Source organism: Macrobrachium nipponense, chromosome 21 (genome assembly GCF_015104395.2).
Source record: "Macrobrachium nipponense isolate FS-2020 chromosome 21, ASM1510439v2, whole genome shotgun sequence".
NCBI classification, from domain to species: domain Eukaryota; kingdom Metazoa; phylum Arthropoda; class Malacostraca; order Decapoda; family Palaemonidae; genus Macrobrachium; species Macrobrachium nipponense.
Window position 1 is genome coordinate 62296208 of NC_087212.1, and position 22064 is coordinate 62318271.

Consider the following 22064-nt stretch of genomic DNA (forward strand, 5'->3'; position numbering starts at 1 on the left):
ATCGCATTTATGTCTAAATGACCCCCATACACTGAACGATTGTCGTTATCGACCCACACACGCACTATTCAACAGTATGAACGATCTCCGCACCGATTTCAGTCTCAACAAAGATTTTGTCTCGAGAAGACATGGCATCATCTCTAGAAGAGACGCGCGCTATAGATATATCGGCAGACAAACCCATACATTGAATGATCTGTGTATGAGTCACAGACTTCAGTCGCAAGCCAGTAGCCTCAACCTGGTCGTGACAGATTCCCGCTGAGAGCGTTCAGACAAAGCTCCACCCACTTTTGCATTCAGTCAAGCCCATACATAGTGTTTTTGCAGACGATACAGACAGTCGTTAAAGCCTTAAGAGTTGCCTGCATAGGCGAGAGCTTGTGAGATGAGGGGCAACAGCGAGAGGAAGTCGAATTGAAGTCTAAAACTTGATGGACGATGACATCTTCACTGGCTGGAGTCCATAAATTAAAAAAGATTCATGAAATGCAATTGAAGAAAGATCGTAGGTCTTCTGAACAAGTTATACTACGCGAGACATCATTTGAATCAAAATCTCATTGAGATCATAATTATGTGATTTTCAATTACTTTCCCTGAGTATAAAAGAAGAGTGACACAAAGATCAAAGACCTAAAACTTGCTAGTAAAAATAACGTTACACTCAAACTGATTTAATTAGTCATCTTAAACAAATACATTTGACTATCATAAATAATCTGTAGGGTTAGCTGTTTATAAGTTTCTAAAGTCAATTACAAAACTAGGTTGTATAGCTGTATGTGGTTCATTTGAATCCACTTAAAGATAAACTGAAACACGGGTGTCGGCTCTACTCATAATAATAATAATAATAATAATAATAATAATAATAATAATAATAATAATAATAATAATAATAATAATAATAATAATAATAATAATAATAATAATAACACATGGATAATAGAATGCCTGAAAATATATGGGGCAAAGGATAACACCATCAGCTTCCTCAAAAATAAAATGCGCAACTGGAATACAATACTTACAAGCTCTGGAATAAGACTAGCAGAGGTTAATATCAGGAGAGGGATCTTCCAGGGCGACTCACTGTACCCACTACGCTTCGTAGTAACCATGATTCCCATGACAAAGGTACTGCAGAAGATGGATGCTGGGTACCAACTCAAGAAAAGAGGCAACAGAATTAACCACCTGATATTCATGGACGACATCAAGCTGTATGGTAAGAGCATCAAGGAAATAGATACCCTAATCCAGACTGTAAGGATTGTATCTGGGGACATCAGGATAGAGTTTGGAATAGAAAAATGAGCCTTAGTCAACATACAAAGGGGCAAAGTAACAAGGACTGAAGGGATAAAGCTACCAGATGGGAACAACATCAAACACATAGATGAGACGGGATACAAATACCTGGGAATAATGGAAGGAGGGGATATAAAACATCAAGAGATGAAGGACACGATCAGGAAGAATATATGCAGAGACTCAAGGCGATACGCAAGTCAAAACTCAACGCCGGAAATATGATAAAAGCCATAAACACATGGGCAGTGCCAGTAATCAGATACAGTGCAGGAATAGTGGAATGGACGAAGGCAGAACTTCGCAGCATAGACCAGAAAACGAGGAAACATATGACAATACACAAAGCACTGCACCCAAGAGCAAATATGGACAGACTATACATAACACGAAAGGAAGAAGGGAGGGGACTGCTAAGCATAGAGGACTGCGTCAACATTGAGAACAGAGCACTGGGGCAATATATGAAGACGAGTGAAGACGAGTGGCTAAAGAGTTCATGGAAAGAAGGACTGATAAAAGTAGACGAAGACCCAGAAATATACAGAGACAGGAGAAAGACAAGCAGAACAGAGGAGTGGCACAACAAACCAATGCACGGACAATACACGAGACAGACTAATGAACTAGCCAGCGATGACACGTGACAATGGCTACTGAGGGGAGAGCTAAAGAAGGAAACTGAAGGAATGATAACAGCGGCACAAGATCAGGCCCTAAGAACTAGATATGTCCAAAGAACGATAGATGGAAATAATTAACATCTCTCCCATATGTAGGAAGTGCAATACGAAAAATGAAACCATAAACCACGTAGCAAGCGAATGTCCGGCACTTGCACAGAACCAGTACAAAAAGAGGCATGATTCAGTAGCAAAAGCCCTCCACTGGAGCCTGTGCAAGAAACACCAGCTACCTTGCAGTAATAAGTGGTACGAACACCAACCTGAAGGATTGATAGAAAACGATCAGGCAAAGATCCTCTGGGACTATGGTATCAGAACAGATAGGGTGATACGTGCAAATAGACCAGACGTGACGTTGATTGACAAAATCAAGAAGAAAGTATCACTGATTGATGTCGCAATACACCAGAGTTGAAGAGAAAGAAAGGAAAAAATGGATAAGTATCAAGACCTGAAAATAGAAATAAGAAGGATATGGGGTATGGGATATGCCAGTGGAAATTGTACCCATAATCATAGGAACACTAGGCACAATCCCAATTAAGATCCCTGAAAAGGAATCTAGAAAAACTAGAGGCTGAAGTAGCTCCAGGACTCATGCAGAAGAGTGTGATCCTAGAAACGGCACACGTATGTGATGGACTCCTAAGGAGGCAGGATGCAACCCGGAACCCCACACCATAAATACCACCCAGTCGAATTAGAGGTCTGTGATAGAGCATAATAATAATAATAATAATAATAATAATAATAATAATAATAATAATAATAATAATAATAATAATAATAATAATAATAATAATAATAATAACTTTTCATAAAACGAAAACTATTAGTGTGATTGTTCACGAGTTACATATTAGCTTCGAATGAAATTAATTCATGTTAAGGAAATTAATATGCACTATGGCTAATCATTACAGTAGAATGGCCATTTCCAGATTTAACAAATCAGTACAAGTGATTAAATAAATAATTTTCGTGAATAATTTCATCGGCAGTCTCCCAACCACCACCGCAGAAAAGTGTCTTAGTACACGATTAGAAAATGTGACTGATTATTCATGATTCTTTATCTTACTTAAAAATATTAACAGGAAATAGTACTACGAGGAGATATTATACACAGCTAGGATTATTTAAGTTACATTTAAATAACTCTAGCTTTAAGAATGTGAAATATATACTTTTAATGCACATTTTGGTGTGCATTAAAATTATCACCAAATTAATTATTTTATTGTTAAGCAACACTTTCTGAGATTTACAAATAAATAAATAAATACACGCGTAGTTTAAATATCATTGTGATTTTTATTATTCTTTATAAATCGTAACTAAATTTCATTGTCAAACTACGGACTTTCCTCACTATGCGGCAGAAGGATGGCAGAAAACGGTTAATTGATTTCCTGCTAGCTCTGCACTGGGTAATGTAATCTGGGTGCCTGAACATCACCCACGCAAATATGCGCCAAATCAAATGCTGTCGTCTGCTGGCGGAAAACCATAGACGTTTGGATTGAAGATACGATAAGGGATCTCGTAAAAATTTAAAGTAATAATTCATTCAATGGACAAGATATTTGTAAATGATCTTGTTTATGGCTTTCCTTAAATAAAAACGAATAAGTTCGAGTTGTTGAAATGACTAGTATAGGATCAATTCTCAAAAATTTCGACAACAGATAAATATCTTTAACACAATGTTTGTGGCCAATGCATTTCATTTAAGACCTATTTTTTCACAAGATTATGATTCATAATAATATCACTGATAAGTCTGTCATTAATCGTTTTTAAACAAGATTAAAATTTACAAAATTAATGTCAAGCGAAACGTCTAAAGGTACTGGAATGCATAAACATCCGAACTGCACCCTTTCCCAATCCCATTGTTATCGGCAGTAATTGACATTTAGGACCCTTATATATAGGTCAATGTAAACAAATGTAAATGTTTTGACAAGTGTCTTACAAATGTTACGTTGGCATGTATTCAGGTTCCATATGTACAGAAAGTTTCCGGAAAATATCTTTTGTTACTCATATATTGTACATATTCATATGAGTGTTTTGTAAACGATGGAGATAGGAGAGGTAAGATTAATTCAAATCTGAGGAAACTTTTGTGATCCAGAAAACTGAAATAGCTATACAAGGTACAAGCCTATCTTTAGCTATACGCAAACCTAAGGTCAGTCAAATCTGGGCCACGCTAGTGTGGGCCTTGTTCAGTTTAAGTTCAGCATAGGTTAATTAACAGCTCTGTTAATTAAACGTCATTAACTGGTGCCCGGCGTCAGAGAGTGTATCATGAAGACTAGTAGGTAGCCTAGCTAGTACCTAATTTAATTTTTTTCAGGGTTGAGGGCGGCCCGCTGTCACACTTAGCCTAGTGTGTAGTCTAGGGTAGTCTTGCTCATAGGCTAGAGTGAGTTGACCTTTGGCCTTAACATATCTATAATGTAAAGGGTGCGGCCTAATTTAATTTTTTGAACTGGATATTGGTACGGCAGCCGTACCCCGATCTCTTTAGATATTGGTACGGCAGTGACTTGAGCATGCGCGAACCCTTCTTTACTGCCTCAGGCATACAAGTGACAGAAAGAAAAATGACGACGGAACAGCGTGAACTGCGGAATAATACATTAGTTCTCGCCGAAAAACAAGTATTTTCAGGCTTTAACGAGCTGAAAGAAGCCATAGACATCTATGAAGACACTAACTTTCAAAAATTTTAGGTAGATCTATACATATTACTATTCTGGGGCGGCGTAAACTATGGCAGTTTCAGTTTTTTTATGCAGTTTACCTCCTGAAAAAGAATTTTTAATAATAGTTACTCGTATGACTGTAATTAAGCCCCCGGGGCTTGTACTAAACACGGCGAAATACATTTGACTCCCCAATTCCTGGTGGCTTTCATGTTCGCGGGGATGAACAATGCGGAATGCTTCTTCAGAAATACCAAATTGTATATGCTGTCTTTAAAGGAAGCGGAATAGATGTTAAAAAAGCGGGACTGTCCCGCCTAAAAACGGAACTCTGGTCACATAATACATTATGATTATCAAACTGGTAAACAGATACAGCTACCTAACTGCCGTACCTACAGCAAGTCAAGAGCGCAATATGGCATCACCAACAGAATCTGCTGTACCCCCACCACACTATGTTATTTGTATGGCAGGAAGTCTGAAATTGACGCATGCGCAATTCACTGCCGTACCAATATCTACTGCCTTAATTTTTTGACTGAAGAATATAGAAAAGGGTAGGTAGTATAGGTATTTCATACAGTACAGGTGAGATCTTTTGAGAAATGTACAGAGTTAATGAGAAATTTGCTGCATTTTGTTTGAATTTTTACGTTCATCCTTGTGGGGCTGAACACGTTCTGAGGATCTTATGCCATGTTTATAACCAGCCCCTCAGGGATGAATGTTACAACTTGAACGAAAGACAGTAAACTTTTAATTTGTTCCGACACGGCATACAAACCTTCGGTCCTTTTACAATAGGAAGGTACTAGCGGCAGCTGGATAGGTCGTAAGCTTTCGAACAAGGGGTTCGGTAGTTAACTGCTTGTCCGACAGGCGCGCGCGCGCGACTGGGAGGTAAACAAATCACTTTTGCTTTCGGCCTCACAGCGAGTAGACGTGTGTGTTCGACGCTCTCTGCCCGCTTCTCGTCGTTTGCTTTCCTTAAGTATATGGTTGTGTTTGTGTGTGAAAGAATCATTGTAAGTACAATCATTCCTCTCTTTTCATTGAATTGTGATATTTTGGTCAATTATGGAATCTCCTCGCCTCGCTACCCCACGGAGACTATGCCCGGGTACCGAAGGGCGTAAATGCGGGAAGTTCCGCTCATTCCCGGAAATTGACCCACATGTTTTGTGCGCTCGGTGTCGGGGGCGCGAATGCACCCGAGCCGAGCCATGTGAAGTTTGTAATAATTGGTCAGAGGCGCAGTGGACTTTGTATGAGGGCAGGAAGAAGCGAAGGCCTGCAAAGGAGTCGTCGGAAAGCTCTCCCGCGACTCCTTTGGTTACGGACACTTCGTCGTCTTTCCTGCCGCCCGCTCAGCTTCCACGTTTGGCGCCTTCCCCTTCGGGGGGGGTTTCTAGGTCCTTCTCCTCACCTGACTTGTCGAGTGTGGAGGAGGGCGCTAGATACCCTGACGTCGAGTTGTACTCTGGGTCCTCTATCCGTTCGTCTTCGGGCGAGCGGGTAGAGGAGCCTGCTAATCACCCGACTTTGCCTTCCTCAGGTGCGGTTGCCGCGAAGGACGACCTCGGACAGGTGTGGGCATCGTTGGGGCTGCAGGGCGTGCCGAGTGTCCAGGGGCTGCTCTACCATCTCGCTGGCTCCGTGGCGGTCACTCATGCGACGGTTACGACCACCACCACGACCCTTACAACACCTGGCTACGCTTCACCTCCTCACCTGGTGTACACCCCGCACGCGGTCTCTGTAACACCTACTACATCGGTGCAGGGGCCAGTCGCCGTATCACGGGGGAGTGTGATGCCGCCACCTGGGTTTGCCGTGCTGCCGCGACCGGACTTCGTGTGCCCGAAGAGCTCGCCCCTGGACCTCCCACCAGTACCAAGGATGTCTGTGCCGCTGGTCCGTCCAACTGGACAGCCTGCACAGCCTGCCGTACCTGCCGTACCTGCCCAGCCGCCGTTCTCGGACGTGACGTTGATGACCACTGCTGCTGTTCCTGTACCTGCCCCTGCCGTCTCTACTGCTGTTCCTGTGATGCCTGCACCTGCTGACGTTGTTCCTGTTCCTGGCCCCGCTGCTCCCGATGCTGATCTGTTCGGACAGGTGCGTCCGGGCCCTGTTGCTTCGGCAACAGCAGCCCCGGCTCCGCTCTGGATGACAGATCTGACGTCGGTCCTGAGGAGGTTGACGAAGAAGAAGAAGAAGAGGAGGAAGGTGTCGTCGTCTTCTTCATCGTCTTCTTCGTCGTCGTCTGCCGCCTCTTCCCCTTCTTCTTCTAAGGCTCCCCCGCCGAAGAAGAAGAAGGTCGCCTCCCCCCCCCCCTAAGAGTCTCCTTCGGGAACTTCTAAGGGCCCGTCTCGCTCTGGTGAGACGGGGGGTTCTTCCGCTGGTCACCCTGCTCCTTCGGGGGCAGGACCCGTCTCTTCTTCCGCGAGGAAGAAGACTACGGGGACCAGAGGAGTGCCGGCTAACACCGGCACTTCCTCACCTGATGTTAGTCGGTTCGGCCACGGCAGCAGGATCCGTCGGTCCGGCCTCTCGTTCGCGAGAGGTACCGAGTGTACGGTCGCCTAACAGCGACCGTGCAGCCAGGAACCAGACCTCTGAGTCCGCTCAGCGTCAGGTTCACGGCACGGAGCGGAAGACTGGTGACAGCCGCTCACGCGACTCTCACCAGACCAGCTCTCGCTCTCGTGGCGAGCAGCTGGCTACCCGGGCGGACGTGACGGTCCATGACCGGCCACGGGCTGAGGCTGGGAAGAGGTCCCCCCGTTCGCCGGCACCAGCCACGGCTGGTACCAGCGAACTGACGCGCCGTGAGGACACGCACCGGTCTCACCGTGACAGTAGAGCTCGCCGGTCGCCTGACCGTCACTCGCACAGAGAGCGATCGGGTACGGCGACCAGCACCAGCTCTTCTGACACACGAGACCGGGGCCGCTGTTCTCGGTCCAGCCGTTCTCCACAGCGAGACGGCTCGACTAGGTCTGCAGCTCGATCGCCACCGCGGGTTGACGATCGCCTGCAGTCTTCCAAGCCCGCTGGTTCTGCCAGCGAGCGAGGAGGGAGCGTCAGGTCTGCCTCTCCCATACCTTCAACCTCCTCGGGTTACACCGGGAGGGGCGAGGTATTGAGGAGTGATCGTGAGGGGTGCGCCCCTCAGGATCCCACCACGTCGTCGTACGTACCAGGCACGGTTCTCGGACTAGCCAGGTCGTACGCACAAGTGGTTGGAGGAGACCGAGAGGGGTCTGTCGCTGTTCCTCCCTTGAGGGAGGAGGGTCTCGGGAGATGCTCCTGTTTGAGGGACTGGATGGTCCGACTCCGCAGGACGCAGTCACTCCTGAGATCCAGAGGAACTTTGCCGAGGTTGTTGCGCTGATTCGTCAGCACAACGACCTCGGGGAAGGATCGCCGCTCCCACCATCCGAGCCCACGTCCCGGCTCGAGTCGTTCTGGGGCCCGAAGAGGGAACCCAGACCGACGGTGGGTTTGCCGCGTTCCGAGCTTGCAGACTCAGTGCTGGACCAGGTTGAATCGCTTGTTTCCGGACAAGACGGTTCGCTCAAGTCTGGCAGGTCGAGCAAGCTGCTTCCGCCTCTCTGCTGCGACAGCGGCGTTTTTTACGTGCCATCTGAAGACCCGATGCCGCCCAAACAGGTGAACCCGGAGTTAGCCAGGCTGACTCCGGGTGTGTCTCTGCAGCAGCTCCTGTCCGAGAACCTATGGTTCTCGCAGCAAGAGGCACTCGGCCTGGAATCTACCGCCATGGCAGCTTTCCAGGCCGTCTCCTGGCTAGATCTGTGGTCCCTCACAGTATCTAAGGTCGCAGCCAACTCCGGGGGAATTTCCCCTGAAGATGACTCGGCCTTTAGGAGACTTTGCCAGTCTGGAGGAAGAGCCATCTCCTTCCTTGCCCACCAGACGGTGAACCTGTGGGCCAACCTGGTTCTCCGACGAAGGGACGCCGTCCTTACTCGGGTTTCCAGGGCGGCCGGGCGTGAAGCGGCGTTGGGACTTCGCAACGGACCTTTACGGAGTTCCACGTCTCTCTTTCCAGGAGAGATGGTGGACGCTGCGGTGGACAGACGGCGCACTGACGACAGTGACCGTCTGGTACACCAGGCAGTCTCGAAGGCTTCTGGGCAGCCTCGGACTGCGGCCAAGTCTAAGAGCTCGGCTAGCGCTTCCTCGGTGGCTAAGACGGTAGCTGCGTCGAAGCCCCGGGGAAAGACTCTGTCTTCTTCGACTTCAACCAAGGGGAGCCGTAACCAGCCCTCCTCCCAGCCCTCCTCCTCCCGTGGAGGCTCTGGGAAGAAGTCGAAGAAAGGGGGGAAACGCTAGGGACGGCGTTCCCCCTCACCTGCTGCCGGAAGTGGGGGGTGCCTGGCCAGCCATTGGGCAACTTGGCAGCGCTACGGCGCCGAGACCTGGATTGTAGATGTCCTTCGGGAGGGATATCTATTACCCTTCGAATCTCGGCCACCCCTCACCTCCAACCCGGTCCAACAGCAGTCGTACGTTCCAGGGTCATCGAAGGACGTAGCACTGAGACAGGAGATCAAGACCATGCTGAGCAAGAGAGCTTTGTAGAAATCGTCACGGATCAGTCACCGGGCTTTTACAGTCGACTCTTCCTGGTGGAAAAGTCTACGGGAGGCTGGCGCCCGGTGATAGATCTCTCTCCCCGAACCGGTTTGTTCGCCAGACCCGGTTCACGATGGAGACGGCACGCTCAGTGCTCGACTCCATCAGGGAGAACGATTTCATGCTTTCGGTGGACTTGAAGGATGCGTATTTCCAAATACCCATTCATCAGTCCTCCAGAAAGTACCTCCGCTTCATCCTCGACGGGACGGTGTACCAATTCAGGGCACTTTGCTTCGGTCTCTCAACCGCCCCACAGGTGTTCACGCGAGTGTTCACTCTGGTGTCTGCTTGGGCCCATTCGCACGGGATACGTCTGATGAGGTATCTCGACGATTGGTTAGTCCTGGCGAGCTCCCGCTCGCAGTTGCTACAGGACAGGGATCGACTGCTCGAGTTCTGTCGCGATCTGGGGATCTTTTGTGAACTTCGAAAAGTCCGATCTCGAGCCCAAGCAGAGGATGAAGTACCTGGGTATGCTGATCGACACGGTAGCAGGACGAGTCTTCCCCGCAGACTCGCGGATCAGCAGATTCAGGGAGGCAGCCAACCAGTTCCTGTCTCGGCAGGAGCAGGTAGCTCAGCGATGGCAAGTCGTGATCGGACACCTGTCGTCACTCGAGAAGTTAGTCCCTCACGGGCGTCTTCACCTGCGGTCTATTCAGTGGAGGCTAAAGGAGAGTTGGTCGCAGGCGACGGATCCCCCAAGCTTTCCAGTGTCACTGACACCGGAGGTGAGGCAGGATCTAGCCTGGTGGCTGGACGACAGGAACCTCTTAAGAGGAGTGCCTCTGCGCACTCCCCCCCCGGACATGCAGCTGTTCTCAGACGCATCGACCGAGGGATGGGGCGCACACCTGGAGGAGTTGCTGACTTCAGGAGTGTGGGACGAGAACGACAAGCACCTTCACATCAATGTACTGGAACTCAAGGCAGCGTTCCTCGCTCTCCAAGAGTTCCAGGACCGCTTGGTGGGACACTCAGTGGTGTTGATGTGCGACAACACCACGGTAGTGGCCTACGTCAACAAACAGGGGGGCCTAGTGTCTCTCCCGTTGTACCAGTTGACTCGGCAGGTGCACGAGTGGGCCGAGGCACACTCAATAGAGCTGTCGGCACGCTACATTCCAGGGAAGAGGAATGTAGTAGCAGACACGCTCAGCCGTCGGGATCAGGTGATAGGGACCGAATGGTCTCTACACCAGGACGTGGTGGAAAGGCTCTTCGACCTATGGGGGCGACCAGTCGTGGATCTGTTCGCCACCCGGCACAACAGGAAGCTCCAGGTGTTCTTCTCGGCCGTGCCGGACCCATGGGCAGCTGCAGAGGAGGCTCTTCAACACCCGTGGGACAACCTCTTCGCCTATGCCTTTCCCCCGTTCAGCCTGATTCGCAAGGTGATCAGTCGAGCACTGGTCACCCCGAATCTCAGGATGATCCTGGTGGCTCCCAAATGGCCACAGGCCATTTGGTATCCGGACCTGCTGGCTCTTCTCGCAGGAGAACCGAGAGAGATTCCCCCTTGGCACAACCTTCTCGCCCAGCCACACGTCGAGCGGTACCACCAAGCAGTCCAGTCCCTACGTCTTCACGGCTGGCTGTTATCCACCATCTCTTGCGAACGAGTGGTTTTTCTCGTAGCGCAGCAACAGAGATGGCTGGAAACGTCCGTCAGTCCTCTGCAGCTGTGTACCAGGGGAAGTGGGCCGTCTTCTGTGGTTGGTGTCGTAGACGGGGTCTATCTCCTCTCAGAGCCACTCTTCAGCAGGTAGCGGATTTCCTCGTTTTTCTTCGCCGAGAGAAGCTCCTCTCAGTCCCCACAGTCAAAGGATACAGAGCCGCCTTGGCGCTCGTCCTGAAACTGAGGGGATTGGACATCTCGAACTCGTTCGAGATTTCCTTGCTCATGAGGAGCTTCGAAAGGTCTTGCCCACCCAGGGAACTCAGGCCCCCTGCGTGGGATGTGACTCTCGTCCTTAGGAGTTTGACTCGAACGCCGTTCGAGCCACTCCGAGAGTCGTCAGACAGGGATCTGACCCTCAAGACCCTCTTCTTGCTGGCCCTGGCATTGGCGAAGAGAGTAGGGGAACTTCATGGTCTTTCCTATGATGTACGACACTCCCAAGGGGATGGGGATCTGTGACGCTCGATTTCGTCCCGAACTTCGTTGCGAAGACTCAGAAACCGTCGATCCCTGACGACAGGTTCGAGTCATTCAAGATTCCCTCCCTAATGGACTTCACCGATAATGATGCGGATGAGATGCTGCTTTGTCCTGTGAGGGCGCTACGACGCTATCTGAAGAGAACTCGACACCTCAGGCCTGAGTGTCGACGCCTCTTCGTTAGCACCGGGGTAACCAAGAAAGAAGTATCCAAGAACACTCTTTCATTCTGGCTGCGTGAGGTCATCAGGAGGGCGTATGAGGCTGATGGTAGTGACGACATCCGTACGTCCCGTCCGAGAGCTCACGAAGTCAGAAGTATTGGCCCCTCGTTGGCGTTTCGTAAGAACTTCTCCGTGGCGCAGGTCCTGAAGGCAGGGGTCTGGTCTAACCAGACTACCTTTACGTCCTTCTACCTTCAGGATATTGCCCACAGGTCCTTGGATACCTTTTCCTTGGGACCCGTGGTGGCTGCTCAACAAGTTGTGTAGCAAACCCAGACCCTCGCAGGCTGAAACAGCATCGAGTCCTGGTGTGACTGTGTGGATGGATGTGTGAATGAGTGAGTGACTGGCTCCCTCTTCCCGTCTTTTCCTCCTCCTCTACCTGTGGGCAGAGGGCCACGGTCGTCACTACGCTGGATGAGGACGAGATGCAGGTGAGCTATATGACAGAGCCCCATCCTATCCCTTTCACTAGGGATAGGAGCAGAATATCCACCACTTCCTCCTACAAGGGGGGGGAAGTGGATGCCTACAAGAGTCAAACCCATGACTTTATATTTGCTCCTGTACAGGAACAAGTTCTTACATTGCTGGTACGAAGAGATACGCTTGCCTCTCTCTTAGTACTCGGTCCAGAGGTCTGACCATTGATCCTGCGGTGCACACCCCGATCAATCGGACAGAGGCTTGGATCCCTCCCTCGCTCTTACGACCAGGGAGGCTTCCAAGGTTGGGCGAACACCAGTCTGTTCACAAAAGACTCAGATTCCACCCACCAAGAAGTGAGTCTTCCTATTGTAAAAGGACCGAAGGTTTGTATGCCGTGTCGGAACAAATGACAATTTGTCCAAAATTGCATTTGTTCCGATACGTAATACAAACCCTCGGTCCTTTAACAATAGGAAGGTAACTAGCGGCAGCTGGGACGGTCGTAAGCTTCGAACAAGGGGAGAACGGTAGTTAACTGCTTGTCCGATCGTGCGCGCGCCCGCGCGCCCGAGAGGTGAAGAATCACTTTTGCTTTCGGCCGCGGGTGTGAAGGACGTGTTCGTCATCGCTCTCTGCCCGCTTCATCGTCGTATGCTTTGTTTATATTGTGTTTTCTACTAATGGTTTGGTTTGACTTGAAAATGAAACTGTAAGTACACTGTTTTCATTTTCATTACTTAATTATGAATCAACATGGAGCTATCGCCGTAGAGACGGCGATTTCCGCTCTTTTCATGAATTGAACCCTTGAATTATGTCTCGGTGCCGAGGGCGGGCGCACTCGCGCCGAGTCATGTATTTTGGGCGAAAGTGTGTAATTGAAAGATGTAAGTACTCTTTTTCATTATATTTTTGCCCTGTGCGTTCGTTGCCGAGAGCTTGATTGCGCTCGGCAAGAGCCTCTTATTTTGTATGAATAGAATGCAATGAAAGTGGATTCGCAATGCAGTTTTCTTTTCTTTTCATTTTCTTTATTAATTGCATCAAATTTAATTTTGGATCAATTTCCGCTCTTACCCGGGAATTAATCCTTACGATTTATTGCTGTGAAAGTGAAAATAGCAAGTGCAGTATTGTTCATTTTCATATATATTTATGATAGCATCATATTATTATGGATCAAGTTTCCGCTCTTACCGGGAATTGATTTTTCCCTCTTTAAGTTCTATGAAGTGAATCGCAAGTGCAGTATTCTGTTTCATTTTCATATTACTTTTCACTGCTGTGTGGGGGGTAGGGGAAGCGAAGGTCTGCCAGGAAGTCGTCGGAAAGCTCTCCCGCGACTCCCTTGGTATCCGATTCTTCGTCTTCTTTCCTGCCCCCCCGCTCAGCTTCCTCGTATTTTGTTTTTGGGGTCTTCCTTGCGTTCGGGGTGGGGCATGTCTCCCCCCCGTGCGTGAGGGAACCCCTCTTACTAATCTGTCTGTGCTACCGCAGGTGCTACAGCCGTGGGAGACGACCTTGGACAGGTATGGACCACTGCGGCTGCAGGGCGTGCCTAGCATCCACGATCCCGCTGCAGAGTCTAGCGAGGTCTGGGGCGGTGACCTTGGAGTGGTCTCCACTACAACCTTCACGGCCGCTTATGCTGCTTCCCCCCGCTGGTCTACACTCCCCATGCTGTGTCGGTGACGCCGTCTGCCGCTTCTAGGGCCGGTCGCCGCCGTACCGAGGAGGGGTATGCCGCCGCCGCCTGTGTTTTCTTCGTGTTGCCTGCCCCAGACTTCCGCTGTTCCAGCAGCTCGCCCCTGGACCGGCCGCCAGTACCACGCTGGCTGCCGATGATTCTACGAGGCGATGGCTGGGCCTGCCGTACCTGTCGCTGATGTGGTTCCCGCTACTGGCTTGGCTGTCCCCTTTCTGTGTTTACCGCTGCCGCTGTTCCTGCCGCTCCTGAGCTGGTTGCTGTTCCTGTCGCTCCTGGTTCCTGCGCCTGTCCATGCTGGTCCTGCCCATGGTGTGTGCTTCCCCAGTCACCCAGGTCCTTCCGGACAGGTGCAGTCGGCCGTGTTGCTTCGGCAATAGGCCCGACTCCGGCCTGGATGGAGGACCTGACGACTGTCCTGCGTGAGCTGACGAAGAAGAGGAAGTGTCATCTTCGTCTTCGTCTGTTGCTGCCTCTTCCCCTTCGACTTCTAAGGCCCATAAGCCGAAGAAGAAGAACGGCTGTGCCTCCCCCCCCTAAGAAGTCTCCTTCGGGAACTTCTAAGGGCCCGTCCCACACCTCGGTGGGACGGGGGGTCCTTCTGCTGGTCCTCCTGCTCCTTCGGGAGCGGGCCCGTCTCCCCTTCCGTAAGGAAGAGAATACGGGGGACCATGAGGAGTATCGGTTAGCTCTGGTACTTCCTCGCCTGGTGCTAGCGGCGATGCGCTTCGCCAGGTTCCGGCTCGGTCTCTCGTTCGCGGGAGATCCCGAGTGTACGCTCTCCCTCGGGAGACCGTGCAGCCAAAGTTTCGGCGCCAGAGTTCGCTCGGCGCCAAGACCACGGCACGGAGCAGAAGGCTGGCGAGAACCGCTCAGGTGACTCTCGCCAGGCCAGCGGCCGCTCTCGCAGCGACCAGCTGGTAACCGGGTTTTGTTATTCCCCCTAAGAAGACTCCTTCGGGAACTTCGAAGGGCTCGTCACATTCCGGTGATGACGGGGGGTTCTTCTGCTGGTCCTCCTGTTCCTTCGGGAACGGGGACCCGTCTCCCCTTCTGAGAAGAAGAAGAAGACGGGGACCAGGGTGTGCTGGCTACCGCTGGTACACCCTCGCCTGGTCTTGGCAGCTTTCTGCTCTAAGCCAGGTACCGGCTCGGTTTCTCGTCCGCGAGAAGTTCCGAGTGTACGATCTCCTTCGGGTGACCGTGCAGCCAAAGTTAAGACGCCTGAGTTCGCTCAGCGTCATGACCGAGGCACGGAGCAGACGTCGTCGAGAGCCGCTCAGGTGACTCTCGCCAGGCCAGCGGCCGCATCTCGCAGCGACCAGCCGGTACCTCGGGTGGACGTGACGGTCTCTGACCGGCCACGGGTTGAGGCTGGGAAGAGGTCCCCCAGGTCCCCTCGACCGACGGTACCAGCCTCGGCTGGTACCAGCGGTTTGACGTGCCGCGAGGACGCTCACCGGTCCTCACGGCGAAAGCGAGCTCTGCAGGTCACCTGACCGCCGCTCCCACAGGGACCGGGCGGATAGGCGGTGACCAGCAGCAGCTCGTCTGACGCACGGGACCGGGGTCGACGTGCTCAGTCGAGCCGCTCGCCACAGGTGAGCGGCACGGCCAGGCCTGCAGATCGATCCCCACCGCGGGTTGGTGATCGGCTGCAGCCCCCCACGTACGCTGGTCCTGCCAGCGAGCGGGGGGGGAGCGTCAGGTCTGTCTCTCCACTACCCTCAACTTCCTCGGGCTACACCGGGGAAGAACAAAAGCGAGGTAGCTAGGAGTGATCGTGAGAGGTGCGCCGCTCACGATCCCGTCACGACGCCGCACGTGCCACGTATGGTCCTTAGGACAACCAGGAAGTACGCGCAAGTGATTGGAGGTTGACCGTCAGAGAGGGGGTAGCGTCATTTTTCTGTCTCTCCGATACCTTCACTTCCTCGGCATACGCCAGGAAGAGCGAGGTATATAGGAGTGATCGTGAGAGATGCGCCGCTCACGATCCCGTCACGACGCCGCACGGGCCAGGTTGGTCTTAGGACCAACCAGGACGTACGCGCAAGTGATTGGAGGCAACCGTCAGGGATCTGTTGCTGGTCCTTCTTCTGAAGGAGGAGGGTCCTGGGAGCTGCTCTTGTTGGAGGGACTGGACGGTCCTACTCCTCAAGACGCTGTAACTTCCGAGATTCAGAGTAACTTTACCCAGGTTATTGCACTGATTCGTCAGCACAACGACCGGGGGGAAGGATCGCCTCTCCCACCAGCAGAGCCCATGTCTCTGCTCGAGTCGTTTTGGGGCCCGAGAGGGAACCCAAACCGACGGTGGGTATGCCGCGATCGCAGCTTGCCGATTCTGTCTTGAACCAGAGTCTCTCGTCTCCGGACAAGAAGGCTCTCTCAGTTCTGGCCGGTCGATCAAGCTACTTCCACCTCCTCTACTGCGACAGCGGCGTGTCTTCGGACACCGTATTTAAATACTCCTTCGGTCCTCCTGAGAGGTTTCGACCTCGACGAGGACTGGAATGAGTCGGAGGACGGTATCGGCTCTCTCCTGTCAGGTGTCGATCAGCCCCACCCAGACGACGTTCACAGTGGCGGCAGACCCTTACCTACAGTGAGAGTTCGTAACCCTCCTCGGGGGAAAACGTTTTCTCCTGACGATACGTTTTCCCAGACTCTGAGAGGCCATCGCCGCAAGGCGATGGCTGCTCCTACTCTTCTCCAACTGCTAGTTCCACTGGGAAGGCGAGCGAGTATCCAATTCCTCCCCCATTCCCTCTCTCCTTACGGCTACGAGGGAAAGGGGAAGGATCCTACAGAGATTTCTCTGTAGGATCCCACGTTGGGGACTGCGCTACCAGGGGGGAACTTCGGGTCCTACCTGACGTAAGCCCCGGTCGTTGAGGAGGGATCCTGCCCCATTCTCGATTTCTACGGGAATCGAGAGGACCACCAGCCGATATCGTTTGACGAATTCGGTGGGGGTTTCGCAGACTGCTTAGAATTCTACGGAATTTCTAGCGCATTCAGAGTGTTAGAGTTTCTTACGATCTCCAAACACTTAGGCGAGACCACGGTCCAAAGTGAGCGAGACGATGAATCCCCGATATGTTACACGATAATCGGGAACCTCGCCTATGCTCGAATTCCTGGAATTTCTAGCATTAGGAAGAAGACTGCTGCTGAAAGAAGACTATCTCACAGTAGGCGACCAACCTGGAATAGAGAAGAACGGACGGGAATATCCAGTTTGGCTGGAACTATCGTCTTAGTATTCTGTTCACCATTGAAGCTTTCCTTCGAGGAAGACTTCTCCTTCACTCTCTTGAATAGAGAACGAAGGTGGTCGAATCTCCAATCCTTATTTTTTTTTTGTTTTTTCTTGAAGGAAAGAATTAGGATGGAGAATCGTTGTTCAGAATCCTACAAATATACTACGTAAATTAACCTCGCGACATGATTCTGCTAAGCAGTTGAATGGTCCGAGGGGTAGGCGCATATCCTGGTTATTCTACGGATTGCGACTTAGACGAAAAGTATTCTAATTGAACTGAACCCGGGTGCCTGCAACCTCCCAGGAGTTTCCAGTTTCAATTTAATATTATACTTATGTGTCACAACAACACCATTTAAGCTTTTATATTTACCGAAATTCGTTTTGCTTAAATATAATTGCTCGAGCATATCTTTTTATGCTCGGTGGTTCTAGCCGAACGCATTCCTTCGTGGAAAGGATTACTTGGCAACTCAGGATGACGAGTCAGCGACAGCTACTGCGTATTGAATTGCCCGAGGCATTTCAGTATCAGCTGCCGCTTTGAGGTAGACGGTGTTTATGTCTTTCTCACCTGCTTTGATTGAATAACAACCGTATCTCTGCCCAACAATCACAGACTTAAGTCTCTGATTAACGGGGATTCTCGCATACATGAATGACCATCTACTGCTGAGAAACGCTAGTATTCATCGTCTTCGGTATTGCGAGATTTGTTCATGAAACTTACCCAGCAGATATATATATAGCTGTATTTCTCCGAAGTCCGACAGAATTTCAAAACTCCCGGCTCACGCAGTGGTCGGCCAGGTGGTTAGTACCCATTCCCGCCGCTGGGAGGCGGGTGTCAGGAACCATTCCCATTTTCTATTCAGATTTTTTCTGTCGCCGGTGTTGATAACAACTGTTTCAACACCTCGTCTAGGATTTTCGAAACTTCTCTGTTACTTGAGTATCCTGTTTGTTTTTTGGTTATCGAACGTGGATTGTGACTAGGCTTACGCTGATAGTGGATTGGATTTGAATTTGGTTTGGTTTTTTCCTTTAACTAAGATGTCTGGGACTAGTTTATCTAGCACCAGAGTGTGTTGTATGGAAGGTTGTAAGGTGAGGCTACCGAAAGGTTCGGTAGACCCACACACAATATGTAATAATTGTAGAGAACATACGTGTGTTATAAATGACCGTTGTAAGGAGTGTGAATGTCTGTCTGATTCGGGTTGGAAGGCTTATGAATCCTATGTGCGGAAATTGGAGCGTGATAGGATACGGAGATCTTCCTCCAGGAGTGTATCAGTCAGTAGAAGTAAAGGGTAGGTAAGGTTTCTCCTACTATACCATTCAGTAGTTGGTACACCTAAATCTGTTGTGCCTTCGGGCCCTGAAAATGTTGTGCCTTCGGGCCCTGAAAATTCAGTGGAAGACAATGCTCTTTCTACGATTCTGGAATCAATACGAAACCTAGAATCTAAAGTGCTCGCTTTGGAGGGTAAAAGCATTGTTAGTGAACAAAAGTGCAGTGAAAGTGCCCCCAGTGTTGTGGAGGGGGCGTCAGATCGGCCCTATAAGGTGCCTCTAGGCCTGGACCTCTGTCGAACTTCCAAGCCCCAGGAAGACGGACATGTCGAAAGCCGCAGGAGGGTTACGGGGAACCCCCACCGATCTGGCGTCCCTTCGGCAGAACCTGTAGACGATCCCCAGGCTGCCAAAGAGTGTGCGAGTGCGCGTATCCTCCGCGAGTGCTTTCGTCCTCGGAGGCGTCCTCCTAACCCCTAACAGGAGTTGGAGCATGAGAAGACGCTCACGTCCTCTGAAAAGAGCTATGACGTTAAATGTCGCACAGGCGGCTATCGTCAGTAGTCTCTCAGAGGAGGGCGCAGAGTCTCTTTGCGCTGCTTCTTCGTTACGGGCTTCGCCTCGAGACTTGGATTACTCTCCACCGCAAAAGATCGAAAACTCAAGGTGTCGCACAAGCGGCCAGAGTCTTCGATCGCAGTGAAGAAGACTTCTTCGTCTTTTTCGTTTTTCGCCTGTTGGTTTGCGGTCTTCACCGGAGAGTTTTGCTGCCATGGACTCCTCAAAGGAGAATTATGATGTCATCTGACGAGGACGCCTTGGAGCGGCCTATTCGTTCTAAGAATAGAAGAACGGGTCCTGTGAGAAGGGATAGGGCTTCCCCTCGCCCCTTGCCTTCTCATAGGATCAGTTTTTCTCCTGAAAAAGAATCTTCTACTACAAAGAGTGTTATCAGGTCGATGCAACAACAACTTGCTTCGTTGCTGGCTGAGAGAGAATCAGAAATTCGTCCGAGAAGAAAAGATGATAGATTACCGATTAAAAGATCTAAGAGGTCTCCCGCACGGGTGGACCGATCGTCTCTTTCGCCTGTGAGTACTCATTCTAGATTTCGTACGTCTCACCTGCAGTTGGAGAAAGGGCATGAAAAACTTCCTACGAGGATTCGCCCAGACTCTCGAGGCTCGCTTTATACAAGAACGGACGATCCTATGATTACGCAACGAGGCCGTATACAGTCTGAGAAGCTCGACGCTCCTAGTTCGGCTTGGAAGGAGCGGAGTGTTCACAGGGACGCCTGTTTAGACAAGCGGTACGCTCGGACAGACGTCGAGCGTGACGCTCACCTGGACCCGCCAGGCGTGTTGGCTCGAGGGACGCTGAGCGTGACTCTCACCTGGACGCCAAGCGGGACGCTCGGCTGAGCGTCGAGCGTGACGCTCATCTGGACCTGGACGTCAAACGTGGCGCTCGGCTGGACGCCAAGCGTGACGCTCGGCTGGACGCCAAGCTTGACGCTCGGACGGATGCCAAGCGAGACGTTCAAACAGACGCTTTGTTTCATATCCATCAGGTATCACAGCAAGGTATTAGTATGGAACCTCAACTGCAATCGGCTTTTCGAAGGGACTCCCATCGAGAGAATGAGCAAGAAATTGGTACCGCTTTATCTGAATCTTTAGATATTAATATTCAGAATGCTCCATGCACGTCTAAACAACGATCTTCATTAAAGCTCGGAGTGAAAGGACTTGTACCACCAGCTTCGGGAGTCCCCTGGTCACTCCTATAGATGAGGAAGGATTAAGTAATATTTCAGAGGAAACGGAAGAGGATCAACCTGCTGTGTCAGATTCATCCGATTATCAAGTTTTGGTTCGATTGCTTCGGGATTCATTTGGAGAAGAGTTTCAACCCGCAGCACCTCGGTCGCCTCCTTCTCAGTTTTCGTTGTCAAAAACAAATAAGACTCCTGGATTTGTTAAAATGACAAAGTCTCTTTCAACTAAGAGAGCTTTTAAGAAGGTGCAAGATTGGATGGAGTCTAGAAAAGCTCAAGGAAAGTTTTTCCTTTGCCCAGCCTCCTTCAAGACTTTGCGGCAAGGCTGGGATCTGGTATGATACAGGTGAGGATGTCGGGTTAAGAGCTCCCGCATCGGCTCAAGGTGACTTTTCCAGTCTGGTTGACGCACCAAGAAGGTCTCTTCTTTCGTCAGCTAAAATAACATGGACACCGGCGGAGATAGACCACCATCTGAAAGGTCTTTTTCGGACAATTGAAGTATTTTAATTTCTTAGACTGGTGTTTGGGGCTGCTTGACACTAAGTCTCGTAGTCAAGACCTCAATTAGCTTGGGGAGCTATCCAGTGTTCTCGCTTGTATGGATAAGGCCTCCGTCAGAGATGGTTCAGAGGAATTGGCTTCACATTTTTGTGCAGGGCTCCTGAAAAAAGAGAGCTATCTACTGTAAATTTACTACCAAAAGCAGTGTCTCCAACACAGAAGGCAGAATTGCTTTTCGCCCCTCTTTCTGACCATCTCTTCCCCCAGGCTATGATTAAAGATGTAGCTGGAAGTCTACAGGAAAAAGCTACTCAGGATCTATTAGCACAATCTTCTAGACGTCCTGCGGTTCCTTCGACTTCAACACGAACCCAGTTTTGCTAAGAAAAAATAAAGCCCTTTCGAGGTGGAGCATCCTCTAGGACCTTCTCCTAGAGGAAGGAGGACTCTCTAGAGGCAGAGCTCAGTCTAAGTCCAGAGGTAAAAAAATGAAGGAGGAAGTCCTTCAGTCGCCAGCCAGGTGCCTAGGCTTCATTTATTTGCAGAAAGCTTGAAGAAGATAGAGGCAGACAAACTGGTCGCTCAAACGTCATCGAGCGAGGATACAAAATACCTTTCCTGAAGCCTCCTCCATTGTGCACAACACCTATAGATCTATCACCCTCGTACCATGGAGGAAAACAACAGATCTTGTACGATCTGATAGAACAAATGCTCGAGAAGAAAGCAATAGAACAAGTCGAGGACATTCAGTCCCCATGGTTTCTACAACAGGTTATTCCTGTGCCGAAACAGTCGGAGGCTGGCGGCCAGTTTAGATGTGAGCAGTCTAAACCTTTTTATAGAGAGACAGACGTTCAAGATGGAGACACCTCAGTCAGTGCTTGCGGCCTTAAGACAAAACGACTGGATGGTATCACTGGACCTGCAAGACGCATATTTCCACGTCCCGATACATCCCCGATCGAAGAAATATCTGCGTTTTGTCATGAAGGGAAGAGTTTTCCAATTCAGAGCTCTTTGCTTCAGTCTGAGTACGGCACCAATGATTTTCACAATTCTAATGAAGAATGTGTCGAGGTGGCTTCATCTTGCAAACATAAGGATCTCTCTATATCTAGACGGACTGGCTAATTCGAGCATCGTCGAAAGAAAGGTGTCTGAAGGACCTTCAATCAACCTTAACTCTAGCAAAGTCCCTGGGACTTTCTAGTGAATTTCGAAAAGTCGCAGCTGATCCCCACACAGTCCATCGTGTATCTGGGGATTCAGATGGATTCAGTGGCTTTTCGAGCTTTTCCGTCCCAGG

General features: G+C 50.3%; 1 protein-coding gene across 3 annotated transcripts in view; it reads left to right on the top strand.

Annotated features, from left to right (window-relative positions):
- Positions 1-3928: 3928 nt before the first annotated feature.
- LOC135198082 (START domain-containing protein 10-like) overlaps positions 3929-22064 on the top strand; it is a 146533-nt gene continuing 128397 nt past the window's right edge. The window contains exon 1 of one of the 3 annotated variants that reach the window (XM_064225506.1): positions 3929-4103. In XM_064225506.1, coding sequence (XP_064081576.1) covers positions 4089-4103 — 15 coding nt within the window. In that variant the 5' untranslated portion in view covers positions 3929-4088. Of the gene's footprint in view, positions 4104-4306; positions 4330-22064 lie in introns of those variants that run through there. The other 2 variants (XM_064225505.1, XM_064225507.1) reach the window with 2 other exon arrangements.